This window comes from Bufo gargarizans, chromosome 5 (genome assembly GCF_014858855.1).
Source record: "Bufo gargarizans isolate SCDJY-AF-19 chromosome 5, ASM1485885v1, whole genome shotgun sequence".
In the NCBI taxonomy this organism is placed as follows: domain Eukaryota; kingdom Metazoa; phylum Chordata; class Amphibia; order Anura; family Bufonidae; genus Bufo; species Bufo gargarizans.
Genome location: NC_058084.1, coordinates 432,221,921 through 432,240,970, shown reverse-complemented (window position 1 = coordinate 432,240,970; position 19,050 = coordinate 432,221,921). Strand labels below are relative to the sequence as shown.

Sequence of the window (19,050 nt, the reverse complement as noted above, 5' to 3'; positions counted from 1 at the left end):
GGTCATGTGACCACAGCCCAGATCCGAAGATAGGAGCAATAAAGGTAAAAGAAATAAAACTACCATCATAAATTATTTTAAAGGGTGTTTATGCATACTGGAAAACCCCTTTAAAAGGAGTAGTCTAGAAATACAGAATTAGAAATACATGCTTTCTTTCTTCCAGAAACAGTGCCACATGTGTCCATCATGGGTTATGTCTGGTATTACAGATCAGCTTCACTGAAGTGAATAAGGCTAAACTGCAATACCTTAGCACAGCCTGTAGACAAGGGGTGGCACTGTTTTTAGAAGAAAGTAGCCATGTTTTCATAGCTTCACTTTACATAAAATAAAAATTAAGCCACTTAGCAAAAATCCTACAGTTCTGTGTCTACAGCTCCTATGCATCTCCATGGTTACAGACTACGAACAAACCTGGGTGGTCCTGCAGTCATACTGCTTTCCTTTGGGCCCTTATTTCTTGTTAATCTACTGAAATGAAGTGATGGTCTGTTTACTAAACTATTTTTTATTATATTATCTTTATTGTGTATAATCTTCATGATTCGGACCAAAATATGGGGGGGGGGAAAAAAAAAAAAAAAAAAACAGTAAAAATATAATTTGAACATGAACATGCAGACTTTTTTCTAAGTAATGAAATGTGACTTGCAAAATGCTATTTATATCTAGAAAATACACTCAATGTCTTTCCACAGGAAACCCAAAGTGTCATATGAGCAAAAAGTTATTGGTTTTTCAGTCTTCAGAAAAACGTTAGCGTCGTGTAACTATTATTACTATTCAGACATGTGGCTATTGTGGCAGGCGTCATCCATGGACTTCAAGCCTCTGCCTTTAATGGCAGAGGCTTGAAAAAAATTGTATTAACTAAAAACTGAACTAAATCCAATATGGTTACTAAGAAAAACAAACAAGACCACCTCCCACCCCCTTCCAAAATTAGTGGAGGCTTTTTTTTAGGGGGACAATGAAAGCAACAGGCTGTCCACCCTGCACCTCTCCTTTAGGCCTCATGCACACGGTCATTGCTAAGCAGTTCTGTGCATTGGTGACCATAATTTGCGGTCCCCAATGCACGGGCAACATCCGTGCAGATTCCGCCAACGGATCCAGACCTATTCAACTTGAATGGGTCCGTGATCTGTCCGCACCGTCAAAAAATAGAACATGTTCTATTTTTTTGCGGAGCGGAGGCACAGCGAGAAATCTTTCCACACCATTCCGCACCGTTCAGATTGTGGACCCATTCCATATCCGTGATGCGGTGAGCACACAGCCGATGCCTGCATATCGCGGACCCACTATTTGCGGCCCACAATACGGGCAACGGCCGTGTGCACAAGGCCTTATACATATATTTTAGCACCAGGATGAAAAGCCGTTCATGCAGATCCCCGATTTCAAATGAAAGTTGTGACCTACTGCACTTACAATAATGGACATGGTATTATTCGAAAGCTGAGATTTTGGGCTGAAATATGATATCAAACTATAGCGCTAATATTCTACCATTACATACACCCTTGGCAGTGACAGCGCCTTTTACACCACCTTCATTGAGGCAATTTTGTCTAATATTAAAATTTAATCGGAGAAATAATATAAACAAAGAGTCTCTGTGTCCCAGGAGATCGGCCATGTCCCTCCTCCTACTCCTGTGTCTGGCTGTACAAAATGTAAAAAAAAAGTGAAAGGGTCCAAAGACTTTCCAAACACATTGTACTTACTATTAAATATCACAGAACAGTATCTGGTATCCCTGTAATCATAATAACCCTTACAATATAGTGAACACTTTCTTCATGGTGATCAGTAAACAACGTAAATAAAAATGGCGCATGTTTTTTTCCCGCTTGATTTAACCCATAATATTATATAGAAATTAAAATCTTATATGTGTGAATGGCAAAGAGGCCTCATGCAAAAAAATAAGGGTTTAATGGCTATGAATGCGAGAAGGGAGAATGGGGGGACACATGGTTTGCCCGAGTGTGGAAATTCCTGATGGCAGCCCTGCACTTACACACATACGCTAATGCAGGTGTTTTCAATGGATAGAGGGTAATAATCTAGTGCCAGAATCCTCTGGGGGCAGCTCATTTCCCCTGAGATCACAATCATCAGGCATGTTGAAATTTAACAGCCCAATCCCCCCCCCCCCCCCCTGACATCTTCTATCGCAGCAACCTTCAGCACTCCAGCTGCTGTGGAACTACAACTCCCAGCATGCACACTTGCTCAGCTGTTCTTGTAACTCTTATAGAAGTGAATGGGAGTGCCGGAGGTTGCTGATCCGCGTTCTACCGAAGAAAGTTGGGACAGCATATTAGATGGTCGGGTCCGACTGAAATCGTCAGGCTCAGTCAACAGTCATCTAAAGTGCATAGGCATCTTTAACAGTTGCAAATGCCCAAAATTAATGCGATGTGAGATAAACGTTATTTATAAAAAGGTAAACTTTGTTTGTAGTCTGTGATCGTGGAGACACATGGACCAACATAGAAGCTGCTGAAAAAATAAAAAAAAACACAAGGTAAAATATCTTAAATCAACAGGATTTGCAGATACTTCGGTTTTATTTTAGAAGCATTGGAGTAAAAAAAAATAAAAAATTGGAAAAAAGTGGACATGTCCTTTAGGCTACATGGACACGACCGTATGTATTTTGCGGTCCGCCAAAAAAAAAACGGATGACATCCGTAGGCCATCAGTGTTTTATTTTATTTTTTGGCGGATCTATTGTAACAATGCCTAAAACGGACAAGAATAGGACAGGTTATTTTTTTTTTTTGAGGGGCTACGGAACGGACATACGGATCGGATACGGACAGCACACGGTGTGTGTGTCTGCATTTTTTGCGGACCCATTGAAAAGAAGGAGTCCACATCCTATCCGCAAAAAAAAACAACAAAACACGGAACGGACACGGAAACAAAGTTCGTGTGCATGTAGCCTTACATGTGTTATGCTGCAATAGGTGATAAATACATTCAAAAAAGTTCAAGATGTTACGAGATGGAATATTGTTAGTTTACTTTAGTCAAATCCAATAAAGAGATTCTTATTCTAAGGCCCCTTTCACACAGTCACGTCCGTTTTGCAGACCGCAAACTTCCGATCCGCAAAACACAGACAACAGCTGTGTTCACTTCGCATCGCGCTGCAGACTCATTGAGATCAATGGGTCCGCAATCCTCAAGATGTGGCCAAAGATGGGACATGTCCTATCTTTTGCTGCACCACTGCATGGACCTGGAAACACACGGAAGCCCATGAAGGATGCCCACAGCGTTGTCCGCGTTTTGCTGATCCACAGTTTGCGTTCTGCAGAACGGACACAGACGTGTGAATGGCACCTAATGAAGGGACGTCCTTGCTGTAGAAGAAAACCTAATTTATAGCAGGACCCTTCAGGACCTGACCGCTGGTACTGGAAGGCCTCATACATGACATAATTTACAAGAAATGACATAGACCGATCAGCCACAAACTTAAAAACTCTGAAAGATGAAGAGAATAACAATGATTATACCAGAGGCACCTGCTACCAAGGTTGGATATTTTAGAACTGGAAATTTCGTTCTTGACGCTCATGTGTTGGAATCAGAAAAAAAATGGGAAAAAAGAGGAAAGATCTGAGAAACTTGAACAAAGGCAACATTATGAAGGCTATACAACCAGTGTAGTTGCTTAGTACATACCAAAGTTGTCCATGTAAAGACAACCAGTTTTGTTTTGGACAATTTTCTTCTGGGAAATATTGGGTCCCATCATTCATGCGGATGTTGCTTTGACAAGTACCACCTACCTAAACACGGTTGCAGTTCAAGTACATACATTCACTGGTATTCCCTAATGGCAATGGCCTCTTTCGGCAGGAGAATGACCCGTCTATGCAGAAAAAAATAGTTCAATGCGATTGAGCATCTGTGGGATGTGCTTAAAAAAAATAAAAATCCGCTCTATGGAGGCCCCACCTCGTAACTTATAACGTCAGATACCATAACCCAATGTCAGGGATCTTGTGGAGTCTATAGCTCAATGAATCAGAGGTGTTGGCGACAGAGGTCCTACACAACATTGGACAGGTGGTTTTAAGGTTTTGGCTGATCAGTGAACAAACAATACATTGAAGGGGTATCCACTGACCATTTAATGGTATACTTGAGGTTAGGTTGGCTGACTGTGCTGTCATCAAGGAAAATTGTAGAGCAAGAGCTGTACTTTCTCCTCATTTGCCCTGGTGGATGCTGTGGGAAGAAAAAAATCAATACAGCCCAATGAGATCATAAAACGTCACTAAACATGTAGCACAAAGCATTGTACATTTAGGCCTCATGCACATGACCGTTGTTTTATTCCGTGTCCGTTGATCAGTTTTTCGCGACTTTCTGCAGACCCATTGACTTTCAATGGGTCCGTTGAAAACTCGGCTAATGCACCGTTTGTCATCCGCGTCTGTGATCCGTGGTTCCAGTCCGTCCAAAAAATATAACCTGTCCTATTATTTTCGCGGAACACGGTTTGCGGCCCCATTCAAGTCAATGGGACCGCAAAAAAACGTGGAGGCACACAAGATTGTCATCCGCATCCGTGTCCGTTTTTTTCCTATCATTTGCATGGCAAACCTGACTTAGACTTTTTTTTACTTTACTTTATGTCTGGTGGTCCTCCAAAAATAAAGGAAGACACACGGAAACAAAAACGGAAACGGATCACGGAACAACGGAACCCCATTTTGCGGAACAGAACACAACAACGGTCGTGTGCATGAGGCCTTACAGTGTAGATACCCAAACAGCGCTAAAAGTTTCATTCACTGCTCCGCTACTTCTATGTCCATCACTGCTCCGCTACTTCTATGTCCATCACTGCTCCGCTACTTCTATGTCCATCACTGCTCCGCTACTTCTATGTCCATCACTGCTCCGCTACTTCTATGTCCATCACTGCTCCGCTACTTCTATGTCCATCACTGCTCCGCTACTTCTATGTCCATCACTGCTCCGCTACTTCTATGTCCATCACTGCTCCGCTACTTCTATGTCCATCACTGCTCCGCTACTTCTATGTCCATCACTGCTCCGCTACTTCCATTTTGCTATCACCACTACTTCTCTCCTCTCTGTGTGCACATACATGGCTGCTTGTAATTGTTAATCAGCTTCTGTTATAATTGTTGGGCTGCCTCCATTCTACTTGCCTGAGCAATCAGGTTCCTTGCAAAGGTGTGCTGTTTTCTGTTGACTGCCCATGTACCGACCTGTGCCTGTTGTACCCATCTGCTGCCAACCCTGAACTTCAGATCTGTTTCACTAAAATTGCACAAACTCTACCTGCCCTGACCTCAGCCTGTTTTGCCTGTTTCTTTGCTGCCTTGCACTGATGTCCTTCATTCCCATGGGTCAAATGTCAAACACACTGGGACTACTCCAGAAGGTAGCGATCTGGTGGTTCCCTGCAGCAAAGTCCAAACCCTTGTGTAGAGGTTAAAGGGCGAATACCTGGGAGCTGCAAGGATGCCATTAGATTTAGCCTAAAGTCAAGTTAGTTGGTTGACGCACCCACTGCCGTAACAATGTCTTTACATGCGTGTCATGTTGAGTGCCTTAACCTGAAATACCAGTTCGTCCAAATGCAGTCCTTAAAGGGCATCGGTCAGCAGATTTGTACCTATGAAACTGACTGACCTGTTACATGTGCGCTTGGCAGCTAAAAGGCATCTGTGTTGGTGAGAAAATTGCTGAGAAAAATTTAGTTTTAATATATGCAAATGAGCCACAGGGAGAAACATGGTCGTTGTAGTTATATGCAAATGAGCATCTAGGAGCAACGGAGGTGTTGCCATTACACCTAGAGACTCTGCTCTCTCTGCAACTGCCACAACATGTGCACTTTGATTCACAGAGCCAGGTGTGATCCCAATTACACTGCTTTGGTGCCTTCAAAGTGGAGAGGATGTGACAGTTGCAGAGAGAGCTGAACCTCTCGGTGTAATGACAACGCCCCCGTTGCTCCTAGAGGCTCATTTGCATATATTAAAACATTAATTTTCCCAGCAATGCGGACACATATGGACATGGGACCAACACAGATGCCTTCAGCTGCCAAGTGCACATGTAACAGGTCAGTCAGTGTCAGTGCTGACAGATGCCCTTTAAAAGAGACCAAAACAAGTAATTAAAGGGGAAATCAACCTACAACCCTTGGTCTGAACTGCAACATGGTGCCCGTCCGTGGGCTTTTGGGTCCGCATGACCACACTAAAAAAAGAAAAGACATATCCTATTCTTTGCTGCATCTTGCAGACTCATTGAGGTCAATGGGCCCGGACTGCAATGCGGGGTGCACACAATCGGTGGATCCACAGTTTGCAGCCTGCAAGATGGACACGTCATGTGAATTGACTTATACCTAGCCCTGATCTCATGGGAAGTAGATCCAATTGTATTCGGGGAATGATCTGCGAGCTACACTGTAGCAATCTACCAGACAGCTTTGTGCAGTTGCTACTACTGTGCTTAGCTCACAGAGCATTGTCTAGTCCAGGGATGCTCAACCTGCGGCCCTACAGCTGTTGTAAAACTACAACTCCCACGATGCCCTTCTGTAGGATGATAGCTGTAGGCTGTCAGGTAATGATGGGAGTTGTAGTTTTGCAACAGCTGGAGGGCGGCAGGTTGAGCATGCCTGGTCTAGACGGAATACGATGTACATTAGAAAACTGGAGAACTTTTCATTTATACAGGATTTAAAAAGGGATATGCCATAAATGCCCACCAAGGGGCCACGCTGAGTGCTGCCAGGAATGGTGAGGTGTACGGACCTTCACAAATAACTCATCCCTAGAGGGTAACAATCCTACCCGCAGTCAAGCATGTACATTCGTTAGGCTTTAGAGGGGTTGTCTGCCTTTTTTCTCCAGAAACTACACACCAGACACTGCCCATGGACAAGGACGGTGGCATTTCTAGAACTTACTTATCTTGGACAACCCCTTTAAGAGGATACGTATAACTAACAGCAGCTGTCATGGTGCTCGAATATTCCATCACAACTTGCCTTAAGTTCCTACCCTATTCAATTTCACCAAGAAATCTCCTCGTATGCTTAAAAGTCTGACTTCTGAACTTATTACCAGCAATGCTGTATATTTTTAGCACAGGCGTCAGGGGTTAATAGGAATCCTTGAAGTCCTTCAGCTCAGTGCATTCTGTAATGGAGTAAGTGCCCTCCGCATTTGACCTTCATTTAAGTGGCAGCCATTCATCCCCTTTCCCGGGAAAAGCTGAACGTATTGATTGGGATGACTGCAGATTTGCTACAGAAAGGTTAGGAAGATGGAGACGTCACTGTGTGCTTACACACGGGGGAAATAGGTTGTATGCACTTTTTATTTGTGTGGGAAAAAGAAAGTCATGTCAATATATTAAAGGGGTATTCTGTCTTCCCAATAGCGATGGCCTAACCTGTGCGCCGGTTAAAACTGAAAAGGCTGCAATGCTCACACAAAAAACCACAACCTCTACAAAGAGTTGATCATCGGGGGTGGCAGACTTGGACCTCCACCAATCTGAAATTACCTCCACTGATCCTGTGTATAGGCCATGAATACTCTCAAGCCGGAATATCCCTTTAAATGGAGTTGCTTCTTCTATTTTCCATGTCACTACCTATATGTAAAAATAATCCTGAAATCTTGCAGTTTTTGCACAGGCCACGGAGCCCAACATCACACTGACACTTCCTGTTCTGTAGAGATCACTTCTCAGTAGTCATCACATTATTATGACAGACAGGATTACATATAGATATATCCATGGTAAAGGTCACAGCTCCCCTTTTCCTTGCATAAGGACCCCTACACAAAGGGCACACAGCATGCCCAAAATAATTTCCTTTAGAAGGCAATAAGTCATCTCAAGTCTACAGTTTCCAATGTCCATGTGCCTGCTGATTTTGTATTGTACATTTTTTAAAGCAGCACTCGAAATGAATGTTTTTGTAATTGCATCTAATTAAAAATGTTGTATATTTACTAAGTTATTCAATAAAATGTTTCTATATAGCGCCACCTGCTGCTTGTTCTTTTCCTTAATTCTCCATCCACCTCACTGAGCTGGTCACACGCACTCAGTTTAAATTTTGAACTGTGAGCAGCCATTTCTTCTATTAGAAACTGTGCTGCAGCAGAAAGGACACCCCCTGAGTTATCAGCCTGAAATAAATCTACCAGAACTATTGGAGTAATGAATGGGGAGATCTCTGGATCCATGCGAGGTACAGGGCTGGGTCTAGCTTTGTTAGAAAGAGATTGTCATGTACTATATGATGTCTGATTTTCATTTTCTACATCAGTCATGGCATAACCCCCTTTAACTGTTGTTCACAGAGCAAAGGAGAAGCTCAGGCAACATGGCTGACCCCGTAATCATGGACAAAAAATGAAATAAAATAAATTAGAAAATCTTGAATTGGACAGTAAAAACAGATGCAGGGGTGGGCAATCTGCGGCACTCCAGCTGTTGTGGAACTACAACTCCCAGCATCCATAAACTCTCATAAATAAATGGAGCATTCTGGGAATTGTAGTTTCACAACAGCTGGAGTAACGCAGGATGCCCACCCCTGGATTAGACTATGCTTCACAGTCTGTTTTTATTTACTACAAAAAAAATATATAAAAAATCTAGGTGCCACATTCCTTTAAAGGGCATCTGTCAGCAGATTTGTCCCTATGACACTGGCTGACCTGTTACATGGGCGCTTGGCAGCTGAAGACATCTGTGTTGGACCCATGTTCATATGTGCCCGCATTACTGAGAAAAACTATGTTTTAATATATGCAAATGAGCCTCTAGGAGCAACGGGGGCGTCGCTGCTACACCTAGAGGCTCTGCTCTCTCTGCAACTGCTGCGCCCAATGCACTTTGACTGACAGGGCTAGGTGTGATGATGTTTACACTGCCTGGTCCTGTCAATCAAAGTGCAGGGGGTGCGGCAGTTGCAGAGAGAGCTGAGCCTCTAGGAGTAACAGCAACGCCCCCGTTGCTCCTAGAGTCTCATTTGCATATATTAATACATATTTCTCAGTAATGCGGGCACATATGAACATGGGACCAACACAGATGACTTCAGCTGCCAAGAGCACATGTAACAGGTCAGTCAGTGTCATAGGGACAAATCTGCAGACAGACGCCCTTTAAAAGAGACCAAAACAAGTAATTAAAGGGGGGGGGGGGGAAATCAACCTACAACCCTTGGTCTGAACTGCTAAATTTTTATGCAAAAGTATGAGGCCAAGTTCACACACCAGTTATATGGTCAGTTATTTCCATCAGTTAGGGCTCATGCACACAACCGTATGCCCTCCGAGACATATGATCCGTGAGCAGGCCATATGTCCTGGAGTGGCATACATCGTCCGCACGGGAGCGCACAGCATCATAGGTTACTAGGGCTATCATATCATATCATATGAGTGCAGGACAATAGTCCCGTAGACGGCCCGATGCGCACAGCATCATAGTAACCGATGATGCTGTGTGCTCCCGTGCTGACGATGTATGCCGCTCCAGGACATATGGCTCGCTCACGGATCATATGTCTCGGAGGGCATACGGTCATGTGCATGAGCCCTTATTGTGAGCCCAGTAGTGAGGCCTACACAGAGATCAGATGTAATCATTTGATTTGCACCTGTTCTGTGGTTTTGACCCGCACCTGGTTTTAGCTCACAATAACCGACAGAAATCACTGACCAGATAACTGAAGTGTGAACTCGGCCTAATTTATTGTCCACTGGACAAAAAAAAAAACACAACGTTATTTATGGGTTTGTCAATTACACATGAGGTTACATATTCACAGGCTCTCTCCACTGCCGCTCATCCTCAGCCAGAGCTCCATTCTGTTCAATTAGTGCAGAAAATATCTCAGACAGGGTTTTAAAAAGATATTATTAATCTCTACAAGAAGCGCAGAGCAATTAGAGATCTCTAGGACTCCTGCACCACAGAACAGAGATACAGTTTGCACAATGCCACTGCATTTCTGCCGTCTCCTAGGTTTCTTCTGCAGTGCGTCTATCCGTGATCCTCAATAGGTCCTACTGTGCGAAATTCTAAACTGCCCACCAGCAACCTGCTTAGATGTTCTTCTGACTGAAATGAAGGTTGCAGGATATTAGATGTTTCTGGTACATACCAGATCTATTCTATATTTAAAATGAAGTGTACCTCTGGTTTAAATAAATATTAAGGGTTCACTGATGGAGACCCTCACTAAATGGATCTGAAAAATGTAGATGGCTGCCAAAGATGTATGCTCAGCCAAGTAAATGTACCCCATCCTAGCGACTAATGTAGTCCCAACACTGGACCCCCAACTATATAAGAATCTGACATCTCAGGATAGGTGGGGCTCTTAGGACTTCTTGCAGTCCTATTAAAGGGGCTGCTTACCTGTGGGGACCTTTTCTACAAACCACCCAGCATGTCCAGGCCCGTGGTGGTAATCGTACTTACCAAAGACCCATAGTGGTAATCGTACTTACCAAAGACCCATGGTGGTAATCGTACTTATCAAAGACCCATGGTGGTATTCGTACTTACCAAAGACCCATGGTGGTAATCGTACTTACCAAAGACCCATGGTGGTATTCGTACTTACCAAAGACACATGGTGGTATTCGTACTTGCCTAATTCCCGCCGCTTGGTTCCAGCTCTATCGCTGCCCTCACCAGCACTGAAGGTCCTTGGTCTCCCCGCACCAACATCCATTTTGACACAGGTCACGTGGTAGTATCTGATGTATGGGTGACAGGTGACCACATCAAAATGGATTTTGACGTGGAGAGACCCAGAATCTGCAAAGCCAGCGGGGCAGCAATGGAACCAAAACCTAGCTGCAGAGATCGGGAAAGTATGATTACCACCACAAGTTCGGCCAGACTGAGGAAGGTGGGGGTAAAGGTTTGTAGAAAAGATTCCCAAGGGGGAGCATCCCCTTTAATTACCCCCAAGTTTGCAAAAGTGGTGAAAAAGCATAAAAATATTATTTACACTGGACTGTAAAAAGTGAGAGCTAATAGAATAGTCATCGTGGTGGCTAGTACCGGGGCCCCAGGGTTGAATCTGAACAAGAATAACCTTGGCGTGATGATAAGTATGTTCTCTCCGTGTTAGTGTAGGTTTTCTTTAAAGGGTAACGGTCATTTTTTTTTATTTTTGTAATATTATAGTGGCAGTGATACTAACCATTTTTGTAATATACTGTAATTACTGAAATCGTACATTTCTATTAGAAAAATAGCTCTAAAGTGACCCATTTTGAGCCTTAGTCCTCTGTCTTCTGTTTACATAACAGCGGAGACTTGCTAACACTGACTGTTATGTAAACAGAAGAGGAGCGTTGCTAAGGCTCAAAATGGGTCACTTTAGAGCTATTTTTCTAATAGAAATTTACAATTTCAGTAATTAAAGTATATTACAAAAATGGTCCGTTTTTTACAAAATAAAAAAATTATGACAATTCCACTTTAAAACATACTGATAGATTAATGGGCTATGAAGCAGATCCTATAATCTAGAAATTTGATTGTGAGCCCCAGGATTGAAAGTATCTCTGTACATTGCTAGCAGAATATAATGACACTGTATAAACATCAGGAAATAACTGCTATATTCTTAATAGACCCATGTAGAAGGACCCCAACTCTCCCATGAATATGCACTTTTTGCCTGTCTAATAGCATGTTGGTAATGGGGAAATAAGCAGCTGTCACGTCCCCTTAGGCTCTCCTTATCTTGTGGAAACAACAGGACATCCAGCCGTCCATGTGTTCCAAGTCAGCAGATGGTAAATACCATGAAAAGCAATGGGGTCTAATGTCTGTAAAGAGCTGAAATATAAACTACAGGGGTCTGTACCAAGATAGAAAAGTACATGCAAAGCAGATAAGAAACCTTTGCCACGAGACAGAAAGAAAAAAGAAAAAAGAAAAAATGGTTTATCCTCATGTTACTTGAACATTTTTATTTTTTACTCACATGGTTTATGTAAAGGCTCTTCCGCTTTTCTCTCACTGTAAAAACAGAAATAAGACATTTCCGTGAATTATCACTGAACTGAACAGGTCGGGATCCCAGCCATAACCACATCTGGAGGTTCCATCCCATATCCTGTAAATATGAGGAAACCCATGGCGGACTATGACCACATTACAAGCCGATTGGGTCCATCAGCCGCTACCGTTGTCCACCGTGCTGCAGATGTGGCGCTACGCTGTGGTTTCTATTTATGATGGAAACTACTACACCAATGTGAACAGCTTAAAGGTCACCGGTAAGCTCCCTACACTGCTCTCGCCGAGACAGTCCGGCTGATTTCAGCAGTCTGTCACTCCTGTGCTGCCATTCAGTTCTTAGACCGGCTAAAGCTCACAGTGTGCGCCTGCACTACAACTGAGAAGAGTACGATGCTGCGCGCTGCCCCTGTGCCCCCTGGCTCTGGATGATGAGTGACAGCTTTCTTTCCTATGCAAAACTGTCAATAGTAATCCGGAGTAGAGAGCAGCATGCAGCACCTGACTCATCTCTCTCGCAGCACTGGTGCAAGCTGCAGGCTTTAGCAGGGCTGTACTGGGAGCAGCATGCAGCACCTGACTCATCTCTCTCGCAGCACTGGTGCAAGCTGCAGGCTTTAGCAGGGCTGTACTGGGAGCAGCATGCAGCACCTGACTCATCTCTCTCGCAGCACTGGTGCAAGCTGCAGGCTTTAGCAGGGCTGTACTCTAAAAGTACTGAAAGCCGCTGAACTCAGAGGGCCTTTCACTACATTGTGCTGCCCTCAGTAAGAGAGCAGCGTACGGGAGCCGATTTCCCTTTTACCTGCAAGACATTGCAGTAATTTGGTATTGTGGCTGGGCGAGTGAATCCTTGCACCCCACAAACTCATCCCAGAGACCACTTACAAAGTTACATACCATCTGTTTGGGATTTGCTGAGAAATATTGTGCTTGCCCGTGGATGATCCGAGGGGTTAAACTCCATGTTCATATCTAGGAAAAAGAAGAGACATGTTGGGTTATTGCAGACGCTTGTGGCAGCAACAGCTGTAAACACTGTTTATCCTGGCAGACGAGCAATTTACAGGAGAACATACAATTTGCCATCCGCAGACGAAAGCCATTTATAAACCATAAGAAATTGTTTCTGCATAATAATGCAATTTATGAAGTGAACATGCGAGGAAAAAATGAACAGCGAGAAGAAGAAATCGCGCCTTAGATGCTGATTACAAAGGAAAATTATCTGTTCCAAAGTGATTTCCATTTTGATTGCACAACAATAGAAAATTTCTTTACAGAACCCTGTAAACTTAAAGGCAAACATAAACCCAGCTATTAAAGGCTATGGACACCTTTTTGAGGCAATCCGTGTTTTTTTTTATGGCTTTCTACTCATTTTGGGCTAAAAATCTATTTTAATTTCATTTGGTCCTAATTAACAATTTCTATAACTGTTTTTCACCTGTGAATCCATCAGGAGGGAACTGCTCTGATGGCTCGATCTGCAGCCCTTACCATAAGCGCTCATTTAAACTAAATTCTGATCAAACTGATACAAGTTTAGCTATAATGAGTGTATATGAGATGTTAGCAAAGTACAGATAAAATACATTTTTATTAAATACAAATTGAAATAAAAAAATTAAATAAAAAAAAAGTTACCTTTGGCCTCACCCACTTTATCTGACTTATGTCCAAAAAAGTGGAACAGGTGCTTCAAATATCATATCATTCTGAACACCATATTTCTCAATGTATTTACACCAGAAAATGGGCAAAAATACATTGATAAATCTCCTGCTTCGCTTCTATTACAAAGCTGTCTGTCTGCAGCCACCACTAGGGGGAGCTCCATGAATAGGAATTAATACAGCTACCATGGAAACTGTAATAATCTCTTTCCATTGAGCTCCACCTAGTGGCGATGGCTTTAAAATGCAATGTTTTCGTGGGGTGAAAAGAAGAGTACATTTCATGCGGGCCCCCCATCCCTTCTGGGCCCAACAGCAGTCGCGTGGTCTGCCTCTATTGTAGTTTGGCCACTGGCTACAGATCCAGTCGACAGAGCAGCTCCCTGACGGATTCAATGAAAAGGGGGAAACAATGGTCTGCAAATGCACTGAAATTGAAAGCTGAAGAGGAAGAACTTTAGAATTTTTTTACATTTTTTTTTTGTAAAATAAACTACAAAAATTTATTTTATCTCAAAATCGGTAGAATGCAACAGAAAGTACTAGTTCACTTGTTCACGTTTCCTCCTGACCTCTTCATACATGCTCATGTTCAAATTAGCCGAAAATGTATGCATTCTCAATAGAGAGAGGGGAATAAGCCGTTGTCAGACCCCTCAGGCTGCACCTTATCTCCTAATGCCCATTCTCCCTGCCATCAGCCATCGGGGGAGAGTTGGGAGACCCTACACACATCAGATGGCTGCCGTGTTTTGCCAAATGTGTAGCCACCTTCAGAAATCAACTTTTACAGACAGCGTTCTTGTATTTTTTTGGGAAATGTGCTCTATAAAAAGGGACCAAAAAGTGGTAAAATTTTTTGTTTCGGTGGAATAATTGGGGTTTCCCCATCGAAGGTGTGCTAACATGGTGACATCTTCATTTCAATGGGACTTCCAAAAATAGCAGAGCGTGCCATTTGGCTACTTTCGGAACTTCTGTAGAAATTAATGAAGGGCAGCTGCACATGTGAGGGCTCCGTTCTAAGGGTAGGTGTGGGTCCAAGTTGGCGGGCACCACTTTGGGTCCCCACTTTGCAGGCTCCGTTCTAAGGATAGGTGTGGGTCACAGAGGTGGGATCACACCTACAGTATCAGACATTGGGGGTATATCCTAGCGATATGCCCCCAATGTCCATGATGGGATAACCCCTTTAAGGAGGGATCCACAGGGGATTATAATCACTTATGTGGATCCTTTCTTGGGAATTGAGGGTTTCGGTGAGAATTTTTCTAAGTATTTGTGAGCTTGTTTTCCTGCCAAAACCAAGGCACATTTTTCCAACTGGCAACAGTCAGCGGTTGGGTCATTGTACGGCTGACAAATAAACCATTTCAGGTTCAGATACTCTTTAAAGAGAGACTACACACGTCACTTTAAGAACAGTGAATGTATTAAGGGAATAGGGATAATTAGGCAAATGTAGGTCTTTTTTTTTTAGCAAATTAGTTAAATACAAAGAATAAAAAAAACTTTAAGGTTAGATAACACGCAACACATAATTACTAATTACATCCACACTTCATCTAGAGTCCTGACTACATCCAGACTGAAGGTACTTACATCACCAGCTGAGTTAGGGTACCGCACTTTCACACTTGCGGCAGAGGATTCCAGCAGGTAGTTCCGGCAATCTGGACGCGAAAAGGATGCATTTGTGAGATGGATGCGGATCCGTCTCGCAAATGCATTGCAATACCGGATCAGTCTTTCCGGTTGTCATCCAGAAAAGCGAATCCGGTATTGTTTTTTTTCCACAGATTTAATGGTCTGCGCATGCGCGGACAGAAATAACAAATCCATGTTGCCGGAACACTTGGATATGGCATTAATGCATTTTAATGGAAATTAATGCCGGATCCGACATTCCGGCAAGTGTTCAGGATTTTTGGCCGGAGAAAAAACTGCAGCATGCTGCAATATTTTCTCCGGCAAAAAAAACTAAAGAGGGAGTGAACGGATGCATCCTGAACGGAATGCTCTCCATTCAGAATGCATTAGGATAAAACTGATCAGTTTTTTTCTGGTATTGAGCCCCTAGGACAGAACTCAATACCGGAAAACAAAAACGCTAGTGTGAAAGTACCCTTAACCTCACCTGACCGTGACACATCAACTGTGGAGCCCGTTTTAGGGAAAGCAGTCAGAGACTCAATTGGGAAAACACCAATTTTCCTACGTAGCGGACGTCTCCCTCATAGGTGAACTCGGACTTTTTAACTTAAACCGTCCAGCTTTTATACTGTTTTAGGACTCTTTCACACTTGCGTTGTCCGGATCCGGCGTGTACTCCATTTGCCGGAATTACACGCCGGATCCGGAAAATCGCAAGTGAACTGAAAGCATTTGAAGACGGATCCGTCTTCAAAATGCTTTCAGTGTTACTATGGCACCCAGGACGCTATTAAAGTCCTGGTTGCCATAGTAGGAGCGGGGAGCGGTATACTTACCGTCCGTGCGGCTCCCGGGGCGCTCCAGAATGACGTCAGAGCGCCCCATGCGCATGGATGACGTGCCATATGATCACGTCATCCATGCGCTTGGGGCGCCCTGACGTCACTCTGGAGCGCCCCGGGAGCCGCACGGACGGTAAGTATGCTGCTCCCCGCTCCCCACTACACTTTACCATGGCTGCCAGGACTTTAGCAGTCCCGGCAGCCATGGTAACCAATCAGAAAAAGCTAAACGTCGCATCCGGCAATGCGCCGAAACAACGTTTAGCTTAAGGCCGGATCTGGATTAATGCCTTTCAATGGGCATTAATTCCGGATCCGGCCTTGCGGCAAGTGTTCAGGATTTTTGGCCGGAGCAAAAAGCGCAGCATGCTGCGGTATTTTCTCTGGCCAAAAAACTTTCCGGTCCTGAACTGAAAACATCCTGAACGGATTTCTCTCCATTCAGAATGCATTAGGATAAAACTGATCAGGATTCTTCCGGCATAGAGCCCCGACGACGGAACTCTATGCTGGAAGAAAAGAACGCAAGTGTGAAAGAGCCCTTATACCGAGTGGGATGTAGCCAGTTTATGCAATCCATAACGGTCACTGTACATATCGTATCTGTTATTATTTCAGACCTTGGAGTGGCCAATTCCCAAATCTGCAATAAATCAGAATCCTAACAAAGCTAGAGCCAGCCCTGTACCTCACAGGAATCTAGAGATTCCCCCATTCATTGCTCCAATTGTTCTAGATTTATTTGATGGCGTCAGTTTAGGGGTGTGTGTCCTTTCTGCTGCCGCGGGTGGCAGTTAAAGCATGGGCCTTCGTCTCAGTAACCGGGACAGAAAAATTAGAAAAAGACCAAACAGCAGGTGATGCTATGCAGATAAATTTCATTGAATAACTCAGTGGCTATAATATATATTTTTATTATATATGCAATTCCAAAAGTATTGAGAACCAGGTGCTGGTTTGAAGAATGTGGAATATTTTTGGTGGGACAACCCCTTTAATGATCATTCTTCAATAAAGATAGACGTGGCCAATTTTCCCTCTGCTAAGCCTGGTATCCACATGTCTCATTTAGGGTTGAGCAGGACGTCATTAGTGGTGGCTTTCAGGTATGGTGATTTATAATCTCATGAATGATTCCACTGAAAATCTGATCAAGAAAATTAAGAAAGTGCTTTTCAGCCAAGGCGAGGAGAGATTTTTTTGGATACAAACCATATGTTTTTTTTTTTTTTCTATTTTTTTGCTTCCAGTTGACTAGGTTTCCATTTACAGGTTACACTTGATGGATTTGTGTCTTTTTTTAGGCAAGCGATGTAATTCCGTTAACATGGATGTATGTTCTCACAGGATCCGATGACCCCTTTAACCATGCTATTCCTGCAGAATAAACATTCACTACCTCTTTCCTCTCCCGCTAAGAGAAAGAAACCTCTCTTATCGACATTAACATGCCTGACAATTACTGGTGACATAACTGCAAAGCTATTCTAGCACAATTGTGCGATAGGAATCTAAGAAAGGCAATAAATCCCAATAATTACACACCTGCCATCCAAATATTTAATCACTGCAAGAAGGAGACCTTGAAATATTTTACTTCTTTTAAATCAGTGAATCTGCTCTTTGCTCTACAGGAAGCAGAGGTCTTATCGGACTCACACTGGCTCAGCAACAACATCAAATTATCAATACCTAGGAGAGTATAGAGACGCAACGGTAGGAATTTTATACACCAGACTAAGAAATGTGCTTGATTAAGATGCAGCAAATTTACTAACAGGCACAAGGGAAAGATCCGAAAAATGGTCTATTGTTTGAATAGAGGTTTTTTTTATGTTAACATATTTTTAAAGAACTTTTGGAGATGTTATGTTCAATTTTCCATGTCATTATCTATATTTAAAACATATCCTAAAATCCTGCAGTTTTTGCACTGGCCACTGAGCCCAATCATAAGCACCACTTACTGGTCTGTACAGATCATTTTTAAGCAGTCATCTCATTATTATCACAGACATGATTACAATGATAGATTATATATCCACACATGATCCACCATTCACAATAGGTGATATCACAACTTATTTACTCCCTCCTGACTTCTCACAGAACGCGCCTCAGAAAAAATCTCCCATAGAAATCAAAGAGTCCTCTCCTGACTACTGTGTCTATGTCTCTAAATGCTGTAAACAGCAGCTCAGACAAGATGGCCGCCCCCATTAATTATGTTCAGGAAACAGAATTAAAACATCTGCAAATCAGAAAAATGAACATGTGTCACTATCTGGAGGTTCAAGCACCGGAAATCTAGTAAGAGTAAATCTGTGCCGAATGCAGATGTTCAACCCTTCAGATGCCCCAGTCAACTGGGCCGATAGTTCTTTGTGGTAGCCGCTGATCCTTCTGATCGTACTGGCACGCAGAATGAAGTGAACATATATTTTTACCACACAGGGAACACCATAAAGACAAAACCCATAAAACTGAGGCGGAATTGCATTTTCTTTTTTCCCCTTTCAGCCCATAAAAATTTTTTTTGAGCTTCCTAGTACATCATATGCAAGGTTAAATAGTGTATATGAAAAGTACAACTTAGGGTGGGTTCACACTAGCGTTATGGAGTTCGTTATGGCTTTCCGTTATAACAAGGTTATAAAACGGAACATAAAGGAATCCATAGGATGGAATGCAAAATGGACGCCTTTAAGAGGCATTCCGTTTTGCTCCGTCCTAATAGAAGTCTATGGGAAAACATAACGGATCCGTCTGGGTCCTGTTATGCAAGA

At 43.0% G+C, this 19,050-nt stretch overlaps 1 protein-coding gene across 1 annotated transcript in view; it reads right to left on the bottom strand.

Annotated features, from left to right (window-relative positions):
* The window catches only part of CCNY (cyclin Y), a 156,621-nt gene that overhangs the window by 36,569 nt on the left and 101,002 nt on the right, over window positions 1–19,050 (bottom strand). The window contains exons 2-4 of the mRNA XM_044293432.1: window positions 12,994–13,068; window positions 12,059–12,093; window positions 4,157–4,257 (exon numbers count right to left, since the gene is read on the bottom strand). Of these exons, the coding sequence (XP_044149367.1) occupies window positions 4,157–4,257; window positions 12,059–12,093; window positions 12,994–13,068 (211 nt within the window). The remainder of the gene's footprint in view (window positions 1–4,156; window positions 4,258–12,058; window positions 12,094–12,993; window positions 13,069–19,050) is intronic.